The 18,138-nt window shown below is 41.8% G+C and overlaps 1 protein-coding gene and 1 long non-coding RNA gene across 4 annotated transcripts; one reads left to right on the plus strand and one right to left on the minus strand.

Moving 5' to 3' along the window:
* The first annotated feature begins 651 nt into the window (after positions 1-651).
* Positions 652-4,211, plus strand: LOC306918706. 3 transcript variants are annotated; one of them, XR_013789383.1, is made up of 5 exons: positions 652-759; positions 871-978; positions 2,545-2,652; positions 3,021-3,363; positions 3,945-4,211. It is a non-coding gene; the product is annotated as an uncharacterized lncRNA (long non-coding RNA). The 3 variants fall into 3 exon arrangements; XR_013789384.1 differs by having other exon boundaries at positions 3,021-3,320; XR_013789385.1 differs by having other exon boundaries at positions 3,021-3,369; positions 3,945-4,210.
* Positions 4,212-6,917: 2,706 nt separating this feature from the next.
* LOC306918703 (uncharacterized protein) lies at positions 6,918-17,444 on the minus strand. Its single transcript, XM_079531578.1, has 7 exons — positions 17,371-17,444; positions 16,761-16,895; positions 16,562-16,620; positions 8,452-8,605; positions 8,095-8,198; positions 7,636-7,777; positions 6,918-7,361 (listed from the first exon to the last, which is right to left on the minus strand). The coding sequence occupies exons 1-6, from the start codon at positions 17,374-17,376 to the stop codon at positions 7,765-7,767; spliced, it is 471 nt and encodes a 156-aa protein (XP_079387704.1). The 5' UTR covers positions 17,377-17,444; the 3' UTR covers positions 6,918-7,361; positions 7,636-7,764.
* Positions 17,445-18,138: the final 694 nt, after the last annotated feature.

The raw sequence follows: 18,138 nt of genomic DNA on the forward strand, positions 1-18,138 counted from the left end.
ATTCTGAAATATTTACTTTCTGCATTTTATGGTATTAACTATGTAAGGAGGAGTTAACACTGAATTGAACATGACTACTTACTTGATGGCTTCAACTGCAAATGGATGACCTAAAAATAACAAATTGGATAGAATTAGATGGGCTTTTTCATTATTATGTATGATTTATTTTCTATTTTCCAATATCAAAATGTATTAATGATTTTTCTTGTCGCTATTGTATTAAAAAATAATTCTTACACATACACTATAACAACATTTTTAAGTGTGTGTGTGGTGTAACTTGACACGGATGTATTTAATCTTAATTTCTCTTGATTGTGTTTTACGGATTGTTTTCTCTGCCCTAGCTTCATAATATTTTCTATGTAATTGTTGTTTGCTTGTATTTTAAATTTTGCAGTTTTTAAAATGTCCTGTTTTGTGTGTACTGTTTGTTTTGTAAAACACTTTGTAACGCCGTTTTGAAAGGTGCTATATAAATAAAGGTTTATTATAATATGTTATTAGTGTCACCCAAACGTATTCATTTGTATCCAACCTGTATAAGTGGAGATAATTAATAAAATGTGAAAAGCAATGTCATTTTATCATGAACTGCAGTGTGCGTTCCTCCAGTTTGCCTGTAGATGGCGCATGCCTGTAACTTAAGTTGGTTTACAGCATGGTTTACAGCAGGAAAACAAGTCCCTGACGTAACTTCCTGTTCTTGATTCAGAATGTGAAAAGTCGTCTGATCTGCATCGTAACATTTTCATTGTGAGTAATATATAATGCACAAATTATGTGCATTAATCATTATGTGACAATGATTAATTGTGTATGTATGCGTGGTGGGTCTGTTTTGTATAACATGCATTGCCTTTGCAGTTCCATCAGAGCCGACATGATGGATTTGGGGAGCGAAGACCCGGACATATGGTCAAACTCCACAGTACTGCAGTGTTCAGGTTCAACCATGGTTCGATGTTACCATCGGTGAGTAGTTTGAAAAAACATTTCTGATGATGCATGTGAAAGTAATGGGTTTTTACTTTGGATATAGATTACATTACGAGAAATCCTCTGCTCTATGCTGAAGTAAACTTGATGCTGCTGTATGTAGGCCTACATTTATGCGACTTAAATAACCATGTCGCTAGCCCTGAAACATGACTGTCATACGAGCGTCATGTGAACCATGGCTAGCATGTCGCATACACTGAATAGCTAAGCCTACGGTACATGCGACATACTGTCTCATTAATTATAGTAGCCATGACACTCGTACTAAACGAGTCATGTTGCTTGACTATAAGCATAGTAACCAATACTAGTACGTGTACACGTAAAGCTTATTCTGCTTAATGTAGCATTAGCTATTAAAGCCGGGGCCTTTAAAAGCCAAAAATGGCCAATGTTAACCATAGCCCACTTAAAGTCACCTCCCAATGTATAAATGAATGAACCATTGTAAAGCGCTTTGAGCACTTGGAAAAGCGCTATAAAAATGCAATTCATTAAAGTGAAGAATAGCTAACGTAACGCAATTAGAAAATATATTATTTCGTGCGCGTCAAGGCCCTTTTAATGTCCGTCATAGCCAACATTAGTCATGTTTGGCTAGCTAGCTCGCTAAATGAATTAGTTAAGGAGACCGCCGAGCGAATAATATAATGAACACTAAAACCCTAGAATTTCTAACGTCATCTCTTGAAATATTATTTGTTATGCTCGTCACATACAATATATTCTTGAGGATACATTTCATTGCCTAGGTTCTTGTTAAACAAATGATACTGTAATTAATGCCTGCCTTGGCTGGGCTACAAATATGTAGTAGCGGTACTTACCAAACTAAACACACAAACAAACAAACAAACAACTATAAACGTTGTCAACCGAATAACAGCAACTGAAATGCAATAACTAATTATATAATAACCTAATGTTATACATTAAAAATAAACTGTTGACTTACGACGCTTAACAGCTGGACTTTGGCATTTAAATGGCTAAGCTGCCAGCTGGTTTTTGAGGCTGGTTTAATGTTCCCGCTCTTTTTTCCTCTTGCTGTAAACTGTGACGTTTCTGTGGGTTAGGTACACACAGCAATATAGTAATATATAAATATAGAATTAATTACTGTAATAAATAAAATATAGTTAATTAATATTTTAGTGTGTGTGTGTGTGTGTGTGTGTGTGTGTGTGTGTATATAAATAAAACAATGTATTAATTACAGTCTTATTCTATAACTCTGGGTACACATACTGACTTCTTAAATTATATTTATTTACATGCCATACATTTAATATTACTTGTAATATTTAATAGATAAAATATATATTTAAATTTATGTAATGTCTCAAATCATGAAGTGACCCCTGGTGCCCTGAAAATTGAATAATGGAAAGTAGTAGATGGTATATTTGTCTGTTTTAAAACCTCAAAAGCAGCAGTTCTTACTCGACCACAGCAGATTGTGGGAATTTGCTAAGTAATCATATAATTCACCCAGATTTTATTCATTTGATGTTATATTTGCTATTTATCTTATTGTAGATGGGACAAAATCATCCAAGGATCCAGGGTTTCCTTGCTGCTCCAGATAAAGAAGGAATTATTGGGCAAAAGTACGAGCTGAAGCTAGCCTCAAGTAGGAGACCGCAGGTAATTAATTTAAAATGTGTGTCTGTGAAATTAAAATGTTGTATTAGTAACAGGCCATGTATTAATAAGAGGCTATTTTGTTTTCATGGCACTATATATTTGAAGTTGTTGGAACATTACATTATTGTGAAGTACCTCAACCTTGCACTGACAGCTGTCTGCTAAATGCCTAAACTGCATACATTATTGTAATTTGACTATTATTTTGTAGCTCCTATGTACAGTAGCACATCAACATATGTAATTCGTTTTTATTTAACCATCATTGAACCAGACACATTTCATCCATTTTTTTTTTGCTGTTTAGTATTCTCAATTTACTCATCTGCCCTCATTACTGATTCATCCACCCACCACCCTTCCTCTAGAGTACAGCCAGCTGCCACCATCTAGGGACTCTGGAGACGGCCCAGTGAGCGCGACGGGAGACTGTCCGTGTCGGGAGGGTACAGCAGGCCGATGCCGTGACGAGTGGTCACACGGGCGGGCGTCTTCACCAAGCGCATCCCTTGGCCTTCAAGCTGTGGGACGAAAGATTGGTGAGAGTAGACGGCCATCCGCAACGCCCGTCTGGAACAGAGAGGAAGCTGAGGCAGGTCCAGGATCTTCTGGCTGCCAGTCTGCGACCGGATACACCAGCTGATCGGACAGAACATCAATGACCTCGGGTGATAACAGGACTATAATAGCATGAATGGAATTATGACAGAGGTGATGGTTAGTTTACTACTTAAGTCATTCTTTTCCTTTTACAGGATTGCCCAAAAGGTAGATTGCGATCTACCAGTAGATCACAAAGGCTGTGCAGGTAGATCACATGACATGCCCCTAAAGAATATTTAATTGAAATGCACAGGACATGCCCCTAAAGAAAATGTAATTTAACTGCACAAACATCGGTAGCATTACAAATAAAATAAAACCCTACCTAACCCCCTCTATTTCCCATTCCAAGTGCATTTGTCTTATATGTAAATGTAATGCCATTTGGCGCTATACAACTATTTTCAGCATAATTATTTCGGTGGGTAGATCTTGACATTTTGATTACATATCCTCATTATTGCAAACCTTGTGGTCACTAAATTATTACACTGGATCCAATTCCGGGAGAAGAGCGTATGCTAAATGCCTAAATTGTATAAAGAACAGTCAATGCATCACTTTATTCACTATCAATCTGACAATGCACCAGATTGCACCATTTCCTTCTACAGTGGATGCAATGGTTGCATAATTATACTGTGGTTTAAGGGTCCTCCTAACTGTATGCTGTCCTCTTATATCACCAGGTTGTCTCAAAGGCCTGGAGTCCCCCTGGAGTTTTCTCGAAGGCCAAGGAATGGTGTCAGGATTCACCTTGGACTACTCATTTCAAGGACCATGTTGACCTGAAACTGATACCTTAACATTGTTTATTTTAATGTTGTCAGTGCAAAATGTGTAACTCCATTCATTTCAGATAAACATTTACTTTGAACAAATCTTTGAAGTCCATTTGTGGTTACAGAAAGTACAGCGTCACAACACTTGTGTATTTAAGTTAACACCATGATCAATTGACAACCAGGGCACAACGTATAAAAGAAGACTCTCTTAACCGTTCACAAATTGGAACTTGTGTTTTCATTTAGTACACAGCCGTACACACATACCATTACAGCAAACTGTAGAAATGGAACACCATATGAATGATAATCTCCTTTTGTAAATTGATTTGAGAAGTGTGCAGTTAACAGTGTAAAGAAGTCAGTCTAATGCAGATAAGGTAGTGCAAATTATGCCATCGATTTGTGGAAAACTACGATACCTGCAACCTTTAAGGCCAGCAGGATAACAGTCAGTTTCTCTCCTGTACACTCAGTCCCTTAACTGGTCTGACAGAACGTAAAAAAATGAAATGGCTGTACTCTAGGGTGGACTTGAACTCAACTGTTCCAGTGAAAATACAACCCATCAATGAACCTGAAAGGGTTATTGTTGTGTACAACATCCTTCTCAAACTTCCCCATGAACAGATTTGTGCAATTTCTGACCCCAGAAAGACATGGGTACCATCAAGTCACATACCCCTCAGCTATGGATTTGGGGATTGCCCTGCCATCAACACAAAGAAGTTTACAAACCAAATATGGTCTAGTATTAGGACCAATAATGTCCTATGATTTACTTTTCTTGGAGGTAAAGTATGGAATCACATGGTATTAAAACAAAAGGTTATGAAATGGCAAGAGATGAAGTGAACAAACAAAATATTTTATTCACAGGAAAGAATGCAATGGTGAGGAAATATTGGGCAAGTTACAACTGATCAAATAACATCACATTGTGGGAAAAACGGGTCATTAGAGTCAGACAGGTTAAGTCAGTGCACTTTTTTTCCAATAGGGGCGGGTGAAGTGTGGCTGAAGGGTGTGCTGCCCCATGGGAGGTTAGGTGTAGGGTGAGGGTTTGAGATAGGTTGTAGTTGTAGGACTAATGCCTGGTCTAACCAATGACACGGTCTAAACTAAGTACTGCACCCGGTTTACACACGTTTTGCTCTAGTGGAGCGTATTCCTTTAACCCATTTAGACCCGAGGACGATTCTACAAATGCCTTCTAAATCATGACAGTTTTCTGAAAAACCCATGTTTGTCAGTCATTCTCAAACATTTTCATGTCAAGGACCCCCAAAAATACATGTAATAAAATATGTTGTTCCAGTGACCACCCAGAAGCAAAGATGAGTAAAAAATGCTTGCTCTGAAAGAATATATTCAAAGATTTGTGCCACATTTCACATTTTCACGATTTTTCAAAAATAGACCTACAAGCTCGTAGCGCGGAACTTGGTGCCGCACTATGAGCTTGTATATCTGCTATTTTACAATAGCTAAACAATGCTTAAAACACCAAAAGGGGTTCCCGCCCAAAATGGGTTCCATTGATGGCAGAGGCCGAATCTGGGAATGCCAGATTCAGCATTTTAAATAGTTGTCTCATCTATTGCTATACATGTAGCGACATATGTGGTTTTCTGAAAACCTTCAAATTTGTATTAAAAAAAATCACACCCGTGTGAACTGAGTGGTGTAAGGTCTGTCTGACGTAATGAAATCATGTCTGACGTAATGAAATCACACCCGGGTGTGATTTCATTACCTGGCTTTGTTTGTGCAGAAAAAATGAGCATGGTTGCTATGTTCACCCGGGTGTGATTTCATTACGTCATTACAACAGGGTGAACATAGCAACCATGCTCATTTTTTCTGCACAAAAAAGCCAGTTGTAGGAGTGGTTTACACCACTCAAAAATAAAGATTGTTGATTATGACACAGGGGGTGCAGCCAGCATTGAAAACATATAGGTTACACCAGGTCTAAATGGGTTAACAAAATCATTTAAAGCAGTATGCATGGGACACTTGACAAAAAGGACTCTAAGGTTCCATTTTGTGGGTTTTATTATCTGAACCTGGGTCATGTTAAGAGGGACGGCAGAGGTATTCATATTGCGCCGCTATATGTGAAATTCTTGGACCAGTGCAAGACAGAAAAACGCCTAAGCCGAGAATGTTTTCATTAATCAAGAACGAAAGTCGTTCAAGGCGATCAGATACCGTTGTAGTTACACACATGAAGCCACTTGCCTATCTCTGGGTGGACCTGCAAGTTTGCACATCTGTGATATCAGAAACCTACCACACTATTGCCAAATGTGTCTGATGGCAGTGGGTATTGGAAAAATCAAACCCATGTGAAGCGAGTGGTGTGGGGGGGGGGGGGGGGTGGAGTTCCAGCCCACAGGAACGCACCCACGTCCGAAACGGTTGAGAAATGACAGAGTTACCGTGTGGGGGTCCCTCTGCTGTACTGTACTGTCACACCCATATATACAGTTAATATGTGCGTGTGTTAGGTTGCGCACAGGTGGTGAAAAACAACCATGCTGTTTTCGTGCTCAGACGCACCCACCCAGCCAGCCAGGCACCCACACACATAGTCCCGTGATTGCCTACAAACTCTACCAACAGATACATCTTGTATCTGGAGGAAACCAATTCTAAAAACAACCCGCACCCACCCCCAGTCCCACCCCCCTAAAAAGGACTAAAGAAGGGGCCTTTCAATTGTGTGCAAAAGGGGTATTGAGACAAGGGTACCAGAAACACCTTATGGTCTTGGTCTATAGCCTCAAGTTTGCACATCATTATATAAAAATTATATATATATATATATATATATATAGAAAGCAACAACATATTGTGAGAAATCCATTTAGACCTGGTACTACGTTGTTTTACCTTTAATGGCAGCTGCGCCCTCTGTGTCACATACACCTGTGTCTCATATAGAATCGTTACTGGGAAAAGTAATATTACAGTAATATGTTACTAGTAATATAGTAACTAGTTACAAAATTCTAAAAAGAAAAAAGAAAAGTGTAATTGAGGGGGGCCGTGGAGGAAAATGTTATTCACAGGGGTGCCCTGAATCAAAAGGGTTGAGAACCACTGCATTACAGACCATTTATATTATAAGCAAGATCGTTGCTAACAAGCGAACTAACCAGGGTGAATGTACCCGGTGAAGCCGTGTGTGTGTTGGTGGGGCATCAGTGCCTCCTGGTGGTGAGACGATCGGAAGACAGCCATTCCTGGATCACTTTTGTCTTGTCAGGGCGAATACGTCGATCAAGTAGACCTCATTCGCCTCAACAGGGATTCCTAGATGCAAGAAATGTGGCAAATCACTGACAAACCACTTTTGTAGAGCTGTGTAGTCCATACTGCTGTGTTTAACTCATTGACTACCAAATGTTAGGTAAGATTTATGAGTAAATGTTTGTGTGAAAAGGTTGCATTTAAGACAGTACTGGCAGTTTCTTTCTTGCACCTACACTAACCAAAATTAAAAGAATGAGCGTTGCTCATGAAAATACACATTCAGAAGAGTTCAGAAGTACAAAGACATGGGCACGGTCACTGTTCCTCAACCCACCTCGATGTTGCCACACTCCAGAGCCAGACTAAAGTCTTCTCGTCCATGACAAAGGGCAGCGCCACCTCAGGGTAGCCCTTCTTCTGCAGTATGCTGTGATGGACTGGCCCACCAGCTTGGCGTTAGGCCTCATGTGGAGCACCTGGACGGGTGAGCGGTAAGGAGACATGGTCAAAAAAATTCCATGTCCCGTTATACACATATAATCACAGAGACACAAAAGATGAAGTACATAGGGTTTAAGTGGTTATTTGGTTAGGATGTGGGTGTTTAACCAAATTATGTGCGACTGGGAAGATTTTGGAAAATATAAAGTGAGCTATGAATAAATACTCTTTGCACACTGGCAGTGATGACACAATAGAAACGTTACACGACAAAATGAAATCTGAAAATGCAGAGATAAAGAGACATATTGACACACAGGCACACAAAGACAAACACAGAACAGACACCTACCTCCGTAGCTGCATGACAGCCGTGTCCTTGCTTGAAGTCGACGTAGTACAACATGTTACCGTGCTTGCGTGCCAGCTTAAACACCAGCATGCCACTGTCATGACCTGGACAGCACGGACAGACGAGTTAATGCAGTGACAACGAATCGGAAACAAAATGTGTTGCTTAATAACAGTCCATAGAATGTATCTGCAAGTATCTGACCAGAATCTGCTGTACTAAATCGTACACGCTTGATTCAAAGTTATGTCACCACCATTGTTTGTTGAGGAACTGCAATTTTGACACTACATTCAGCCCTCTGTGGTTTGCTATCGTACAATGTATCAATTGGTATGTAATTGGTATGCCGTTTACCAGTAGCAAACAGGTTGAGGTTGGGATGGGCGCAGAGGACCCAGAACCAGTCCTCTTGGACATGTCCCACACCCTGACGAGTTGCACAGAATGAGCTCCTGGCGCGGGTGGAAGACGGCACAGGCCACGGCACATGTCGAGTTTGCCTTGGACTCTGGATGCAGACAATGAGAGAGAGAGATGATTGAACAAAGCGAAGAATGGAGAGATGGGACATCTCACCAACCTTATGTCTAACCAATGTGATAGACCCACATATTATTAGACCAGGAGGCAACTGCTTGGCTTAACCCATTTAGACCTGAAGATGATTCTACAAATGTCTTCTAAATCCTGACAGTTTTCTGAAAAACCTCATGTTTCTGTCAGTGGTTCTCAAACTATTTTATGTCAAGGACCCCCAGAATTATATCTAATTGGCCGCGACGCCTAATCTCAAAATATGTTGTTCCAGGGACCCCACAGAAGCAAAGATTTGAGTTAAAAACGTTCGCTCTGAAAGATTATATATTCTAAGATTTGCACATTTTCACCATTTTTCAAAAATAGCAGATCCACAAGGTCGTAGCGTGGCACTCGGTGCCGCGCTATGAGGCACCGAGTGCACTTAGACAGGTGCAATTATGGTTTGACCCTAGAAAAATTGCAACAGAAGGTTTCTCAACTGTTTTGTGTAGTATTAGGTGTCCTTAATAACATACTAAAAGTTTACCAAAGTTTGACCATGCGAAAGGTGTCATTTTCAAGATGGCCGCCGCCAGTTCTTAAAAGACCATTACTCATCCATTATTCATCCTAGACAAGTAATTTTGGTGTCTAACCCTATGTTTTAGTTATCTAGGAATCCAATTAGCTTATATAAATTAGAGTTATGATTATAATAACTAGTGTATTTGAAAAAAGTGGTTATAAGGTGGTTATAAGTGGTTTTAAAGGTATTTATGTTCAAAATGAACGCTTTCCAATATAAATTTACATTTATCCTTTTTCCACGTGCCATAATGCCCATCATTGGTGATTTGTTGGCTCTAAATTCTGAACCAGATGAGCTATAAATACAAACTCATGGTTTCTAACCACGAGAGATATATACTGTAAATATTTTAGCCATAATTTCCCTCTATTAAGTATTATTGTTCTGGGGTGTTTCTTTGCAGAAAGACATCCCTCTGGCTGTATTTTGGTTTTGTTCTACTGTTTCTGTTGGCATTTCCTCTGTTTATGTTGACAATCATCCCTGGCAGGGACGTGCATCGCCAAGCCGGACATCCCTTCACTGAGTATGGATGGTCTCTCAGTGATGGTCCCCTGTCCATCTAGAGCCAGCCTGGCCTATGCCAGAAAATCTGTTCATGTGCCAGGGACTGGAGACAAGATGCAGCAGGAGCTTCACTCCATTCCTGACTGGGGATGCATCACCATTATCTTGGACTCTGGCTGGCATCCTGTCATGAAAGGACGCGATGAGAGAGATCAATGTCCCTGGACAGCCAAACTTGCCAGGGATCTGCCACAGGCCCTCACGATTGACTGTGTGAAAGGCCTTGGTGAGGTCGACAAACACCATATAGAGACCCTTCTGCTCTCTGCACTTTTCTTGCAGCTGGCAAATGGAAAAGATCATGTTACAGGTACCTCTGCCTCCGTGGAAACCACATTGGGATCCAGGGATAACATTGTCAGCATGGCTGATTAGCCGGTTGAGGATGATTCTTGCTAAGATCTTTACTGTGATGTTCAGGACTCAGGAGGGCTATACCATGATGGTTATCGCAGTATGCCCTGTCCCCTTTCCTCTTGTAAACATGCACTATGGATGCGTCCTTGAAGTCTGGAGGGACTTCCCCCTATCCAGATTACCTGGTACAGGTGCCATGCCTCCATTCTTGTAGATGTCTGCAGGCAACCCATCACCTCCTGGTGCCTTTCCAGAAGTGGGTTGTTGGAGTGCTTTCACTGTCTCTGCACTGGTGGGGGGGTCAGCCAGATCAGCTTTGATTGGCAGCTGGGGTATCGTGGCAATATCCTCTTCGGAAATTGAGGACTCTCTGTTTAAGACCTCACTGAAGTGCTCTTCCCAGTGTGCTAGGATGTCACTCTTGTCAGTGAGCAGGACACTTGTCAGAGGAGCGGACTGGAGTTGAGCCAGTGGTTTTGGGCCCATAAAGAGCACACAGAATGATGCATGCATCTGAGACATTCCCAGTCAGGAATGGAGTTAAGCTCCTGCTGCATCTTGTCTCCAGTCCCTGGCACATGAACAGATTTTCTGGCAGCCTTTGATACAGCTACATGATATTGTCTTGTTCATTGACATAGGCCAGGCTGGCTCTGTAGATGGACAGGGGACTGCATTCCCGTCACTGAGAGACCATCCATACTCAGCGATGCACGATCCTGCCAGGGATGATTGTCAACATAAACAGAGGAAATTCCAACAAACAGTAGAACAAAACCAAAATACAGCCAGAGGGATGTCTTTCTGCAAAGAAACACCCCAGAACAATAATATCTTTCGTGGTTAGAAACCATGAGTTTGTATTTATAGCTCATCTGGTTCAGAAGCCAAACCTATTTTCTGGGTGCTAGTATTGTGGTGGCCATATTGGATATCATGGAAACTTCCAATACAAACCATTATGGTATTCATATCATTGATCAACCTGTGAAGTTTCGTGGAAATATCCCTCAGTTAAAAATGTTGCCCTATTCACCCGCATTATATGATATGATATGATATGATATGAACTTTATTTGTATAGCGCTTTTCAAAACATAGTTCCAAAGTGCTGCACAGAGCAAGATTACAACAGCAAAAAACACACAATAACAACATGATAATGGCACACAAAACAAGGATGTATGTACAACTGGCTATTAAATAGTTAAAAAACACTCAGTATAGAGGTGGGTTTTCAGGCGTGACTTGAATAACGGGACGGATGGTGCTACCCTAATGTGCACTGGCAGTGCGTTCCACATTCTGGGTGCCCGAGCGGCAAAAGCCCGGTCACCCCGGGTAACTAAGTTAGTGCGAGGGACAGCCAGAAGGGCCTTATCCGAGGATCTGAGGGTGCGCCCGGATTCAGGGAGGGATAGCATATCCCGGATGTAACTAGGGGCTAACCCATTTAGGGCTTTGAACGTGATGAGTAGGATCTTGAAGTCACATCTGGCGCTCACCGGCAGCCAGTGCAGATCTGCTAGTATTGGTGTTATATGGTCCCGTTTATTTGTATTTGTCAGTAGTCGAGCAGCAGAGTTTTGTATTAATTGTAAACGGGATGTGATTTTCTTCGGAAGGCCAGAGTAGATGGAATTGCAATAGTCAAGACGAGATGATATGAGAGCGTGAATAACAGTTTCGAGATCCGGGGCTGAGAGGAATGGCTTGATTTTGGATATGTTCCTTAACTGGAAGTAGCAGGATTGGACGACTGTTGTTACCTGTTTTTTGAACGAGAGGTCTGAGTCGAAAATCACCCCCAGGTTACGGGCTGCAGGAGTGATATTAGTGGAGAGGGAACCAAGTTGTGCGTGTAGTGGAAGGGTTAAACTAGGGGGGCCGAATAATATAATCTCTGTTTTTGACTGATTTAGTTGGAGAAAGTTCTGTGTCATCCAGTCTTTGATGTCTGATAGGCAGGCCAGTATGCGTGACATATTTCCTGGACCTGGTTTTAATGGCATATAGAGCTGGGTGTCGTCCGCGTAGCAGTGGAATTGAATATCATGGGTGCGAATTATGTTACCGATGGGAAGCATATATAAACTGAAAAGTAGTGGCCCTAGGATAGATCCCTGTGGGACCCCACACGTGAAAGGGGCTCGAGAGGAGGAAGCCTCACCAATGGTGACGGAGACACTCCTACCTGTGAGGTAAGACCTCAGCCAGTCCAGTGCCACCTCATTGATCCCCACCCAGTGTTCTAGTCTATCAATTAAAATTGAGTGGTCTACGGTGTCAAAGGCGGAGCTTAAGTCCAGAAGGAATAAAACAGCGCAGTCCCCAGAGTCGGCGGCGAGGAGCAGGTCGTTAGTGACCTTTAAAAGTGTTGTTTCAGTACTATGGAGGGTGCGGAAGCCAGATTGAAATTTCTCAAAGACACTGTTAAAATTCAAGTAGGAAATTAATTGATTGGAAACTACTTTCTCTAAAACCTTGGATAAAAAAGAAAGTTTAGAAATGGGTCTAAAATGGTTTAAAATGAGGGGGTCAAGGGAAGGCTTTTTCAGTATGGGCTGTACCAGGGCACTTTTAAGGGACTTTGGGAAAACGCCAGTGGCTAGGGAGCTGTTTAGAATCTCTAGGATGGAGGGACCAACTGTGTCCAGGACCTCTTTCAGGAAAGAGGTGGGGATGGAATCTAGTGAGCATGAGGATGATTTCATGTGTGATATTGTCTCTAGGAGTGTTGTTAGTGAAATTGGTTGAAATGAGGTGAGGTGTGAAGGAAGTGGTGGACAATTATCTGGGGCTCTGTGTACTGGAGGGAGATTTTGTCTTATATCTTGCACCTTGTTAATGAAAAAATGGAGGAATTCCTCACACTTTTCAGGGGAAGCCTCCAGAGGCTCACTGGGCATAGGGCTAATAACTGAGTCAATCGCTTTGAATAGTATTTTGGAATTATGGGAGTGTGAGGTGATGAGTTTGGAGAAATAACTACTTCTCGCATCCTTCACTGCGGATTGATAGCTGAGCATCAGTTCCCTGAGATGGTCTAGGGTGGAGGTGAGTCTGTATTTCTTCCAATTTCTTTCGGCCTTCCTGCATTGTCTCTTGATATCCCTGGTGTGGTCATTTAGCCAGAGCATGGCTTTAGGCTTGGAGTACTTTGTTTTTAAAGGTGCAATGGAGTCGAGGATAAGGGAGCATGTGCTGTTAAAATCTTCGACTAGATCATCAACCGATCGTGGTGGGAGCAAAGTGGAGTTGGCTGGGGTGGCTGGGAAAGCCTGACGGAAATGATGACTGGAGTTTGAGTTAAAAGTCCGGGACCGGGAGGATGTACGTGGCAGGAGGTCCGGAGGAGGGAGCATAGTGTGAAAGAAAACAGCTTTGTGGTCAGAGGGAGGGAATTCTAAAATATCTAATTTGACCAGAGAAACACCATGAGTGAGCACCAAATCGAGGGTGTGTCCTAATTTATGGGTGGGACCATTAACATGCTGTGTCAGGTTAAAAGCTTCATAAAGGTCAATAAAATCAGTTACAAAAGTGGAGGAAGGGCAGCAGACGTGGGTATTGTAGTCCCCCGTCAAGATTACTCTACCGTGCTTGGCCATAATAATTGAGAGAAACTCAGAAAATTCCTCTAGGAATCCGGTCATACGTTTTGGGGGCCTGTAAATTAAGGCACATAGAATAGGGGTCTTACCATTTATTACAAAACAAAACAATTCAAAAGTCGAATAGCTGCCAAAATCAACAGGGGAGCATTTAATTAGATTTCTATATACTATTGCCAGGCCGCCGGCATGGCCCAATCTAGGGTGGTTAAAATAAGAGTAGTCAGGTGGGCAGGTCTCTTTGAGGGTTGGTGAATCACCTGGACCCAGCCATGACTCTGTAATCATAAAGAGATCTAAATTAGATGACATAATGAGGTCTCTGCAAATGAACGATTTATTTGTAAGTGATCTAACGTTTAGCAGGCCCATGATAAAAGGTGTAGTGACAGGATAATCTGGATGTGATGTGACACTTCTCAACATGCGGAGATTAGAATGGACGGTGCCACGGCTGGAGTGGATAGCCAATAGCTGCTTTGGCTGTCTAGGTCTTATTATGGTTTTAATATTAACTGTGATCGTTTGGAGAGAATGATTAATTAAACTGAAACTAGTATTGTAGCCGGGAGTAGTGAATGTATGCGTTGGTCCAAGCCCGATGGCGAGTGGGCTGGGGGGGGGGGGGCGGAACTATTGTATGGGCTGGGACCGGGGGACGTCAAATGGTGGGGGACACAGGTGGACTGGAGTTGGACGTTGTTATGGTCGTGTATGGAGCACCGTTATGTCGGAGGCTAACGGCTATGTTAGTTGCCAAAGCTTGGCTTCCTCGTCTGCTGGTGTGTAATCCGTCTCTATAAAAGAAAGACGACCGGTTTAAAAAAAGGTTAAAATTGTCAATATAGCCAATGTCATAAGTGCGGCAGACACGTTGAAGCCAGGCGCTCAGACTGGACAGTCTGCTAATATAGGCTAATGGGGGCTAATATTGTGGTGGCCATATTGCATTTCCAGCAAAGAAATTGACCGGTGTGTCCATATAGGTTGTGATTCTATTGGGTCATAGATATTTCTGGTGGTCAACCTTTGATGTTATGGCAAATGCAGGTATCCAAAAAGGGGTGGTTTGCCCCCCTGGGTAATAGGATCTGACAGGAAATGTAATGTCTCTTTTCTTTTTCATGTTTGCAGCCATTTTGACAATATGCAAGCTCAAGAAAATATGTTCCTTCTGTGCCATGAATCTTAGCCAATGGATTAATATTGCTTGTGTTTGCCAAAACAGTCAACAGTCATGGTAGAAATCATGGTAAAGCACTATTTCGGGTAGCCACTATCTTGTAAATATGCACAATAAGGGTCCAGACACACCCAATAATAAAAATAGGTATTCCATTGAGTCTCTCATGGTCAGAAACCATGAAATAGAACGGTGTAGTATGAAAAAAGCAAAAAAAAAATAGGGGTTAGCGGTACTGAGCCTTCACGTGGCGGCCCTGTTTTGACTAATTTCACAGTACCACACAGTAATAATGCATTTATTCCTTAAGTAAATTGTTGAAAGCTTCAACATAATTTGAATTACAAGTAAAATCACCAATGATGGGCATTATGGCACGTGGAAAAAGGATAAATGTAAATTTATATTGGAAAGTGTTCATTTTGAACCTTTAAAACCACTTATAACCACCTTATAACCACTTTTTCAAATACACTAGTTATTATAATCATAACTCTAATTTATATAAGCTAATTGGATTCCTACATAACTAAAACATAGGGTTAGACACCAAAATTACTTGTCTAGGATGAATAATGGATGAGTAATGGTCTTTTAAGAACTGGCGGCGGCCATCTTGAAAATGACACCTTTCGCATGGTCAAACTTTGGTAAACTTTTAGTATGTTATTAAGGACACCTAATACTACACAAAACAGTTGAGAAACCTTCTGTTGCAATTTTTCTAGGGTAAGGTGCCTTTTTTTCATATATGCCCTCACCTAACTATTTTTCAATAGCTAAAGTATAACATAATGCTTAACACCAAAAGGGGTTTCCGCCCAGAATGGGTTAAGAACTTTGTACTTGCTATTGCTAAATAAAAAAATAAATAATTAACCCATGTATTGGGCCAGCAAATTAAACACTACATTTAATAAATAAATAAAATGTTCTGAAAATCTGCCCTAAAAAGGGAGGGAGGTTAATGTTTTTTAAGTGCTATATTGAAATCCGATTTGTAAGCACAGTAAAGAATAAAACACTTGTGCCACGATAGTTTTATGTCTAAAATTATTTTAACCTATTTAGGCCCGACGTCAAAATTTAAAAAATATCAATCTAAATGATGACAATTTTCTGAAAAACCTCATGTTTCTGTATCAGTGGTGCTCAATATTTCATATCAAGGACCCCAAAAATGATATGTAATTGGCCACCGACCCCATCTGAAAATATGTTGTTCCAGGAACCCGTCAGAAGCAAAGATTTGAGTTAAAATGGTCTCTTTGAAGCAATAAATATTCAAAGATTTGCGTCACATTTTCACAATTTTTCAAAAATAGCAGACCTACAAGCTTGTAGGTCTGCTATTTTTTCAATAGATAAAGTGTAACATAAGGCTTAAAACACCAAAAGGGGTTCCCGCCCAGAATGGGTTGAGAGGATTTTAGTTTAGTCTACTCAAGTCTTCCCAGAGAGACACACACCGTTCATCCTCCATATTTTGACGTGCCTGTCGTGGGGCTACAGATACAATGAGAGGCATCATCAGACATGGTTCTGATGGCCTCAGGCCTCTTCGCTGAGGCCTGAGCCAGGCACAAACCTGACCGCATACCAAAAATAAATAACAGTATTCATTACCATTCTTACCTGGAAGTCATGGCTGCTTGGCAGTGAAGATGACAAAGACTGAGCAGGGGTTTACAGGGCTGATGAAGACAACACAATAAACTCATTCATATACAGTACATTTACAGTGTATACATACATACCCCCTAATACACGTGTGTGTGTGTGTGTGTGTGTGTGTGTGTGTGTGTGTGTGTGTGTCTCTCTCTCACACACACACCTTTGTGGATGTCGAAGATGTCTTGGTTGACTGTTTAGCTTGATAGAAGCAGACTGGTTGGCACCGCAGACAGCAGACTGTCCTGCTGTGATTCCTGACTCTGGTAACATTGGCTCCAAACTGCAAACACACATACTGAAAAACAAACAAACACACCACACGTATGTCAGCAGCATGTCTGTGAGAGTAATCCGCACAGCTGTCACTGACGAACACTTTTGCACACTCAGTCAGTAATGTAACTGTTACACTCGTGTATGGTGGTCCGTCGTAAATAATGGACCTTGATATGAAAAGGGTTGAAAACCACTGTGCTAGGCCGCGACCACTATCCGTCTTCTCAACTGTTTTACAACTGGAGTACACGTACTATATAATGATATACTTTGCCTGCTTGCTGGCTGCTGCGAATTTGTCAAATTAATTGTAAATATGAACTTACCTAGTCCAGTGCGTGCGACCAGGGCTAACACTGCTGCCGAATGCTAAGCTAACGGGTGATTTTCTTTTGCCAATACTTAATTTACGTCAGAATTGTTCCCTGCGCTGAACAGGACAATTCCATAGTACATGTTGTTCATGAATACAGTATAATATCAGTCTAACTTACTTCCATGGTGTCGCCGTCAATGTTAAAGTGGGAATAAAACAAAACAAGCGTCGACACTCACTTACTCGGTGTCGGAAATGGACTCGACTGCGTCTGCGTCAGCTACGGGGTCTCCCCCAGTGGGTCTCCCATAGAGTATATAAAGGAAGGGGCCAGTGAGGCGCTCCAACGTTGAAGCTCTGGGCCCTAGTGGTAAGAGGAAGGACTGCATGCGGACCCGTGCACGGACACGTAGGACCATCACTCCCTACGTCACCGGAGGAGGTACTTCCGGCAGTCTTTCGGGTGCTTCAAAACGCCACTGAGCAACTTCATCGAAATGAATAGCTTGGGGGCGGGGCTAGTGCTCCAGTTCGGTCTCTATCCTTTATATACTCTAGTCTCCCCCCGCTGGGGGTGCCTGGAAACCATCATGGGGCCCGGGGGGGGGGGGGGGGGGGGGGGGGGGGTCAAGTACCCCTACGTAAACACCCGTCGCTTAGATATAGCTGCAATGTCGCATTTTCAGCCCGGTTCGGCCGTCGCTATAGCGAACCAAAATATACATCCACGCTACACTCATAACAGAGGGCGACCAAGCGCTTCATTATAGACGTAGCAGCGATATCGAGCGATCCCCAGTGCTGTCTGGGTATACATATTAACTATACATATATACTATACTATGCTATACATATGTACTATGATGTGCTATGACTACATACAATGCAATTATTGTGCTGTCTACATGGCATGCTATAAGTCTGTTTCAAATGCTATCTAAGTCTA

This window comes from Electrona antarctica (assembly GCF_951216825.1).
Source record: "Electrona antarctica genome assembly, contig: scaffold_200, whole genome shotgun sequence".
NCBI lineage: Eukaryota > Metazoa > Chordata > Actinopteri > Myctophiformes > Myctophidae > Electrona > Electrona antarctica.

Excerpts from the sequence above, each read along its gene's own strand:
- LOC306918703 (XM_079531578.1), bottom strand. Across the intron at positions 8,606-16,561 it reads CAAGCAGCCATGACTTCCAG|AGTCCAAGGCAAACTCGACA; the intron begins GTAAGAATGGTA and ends GTCTGCATCCAG. Across the intron at positions 8,199-8,451 it reads CCTCAACCTGTTTGCTACTG|GTCATGACAGTGGCATGCTG; the intron begins GTAAACGGCATA and ends CGTGCTGTCCAG.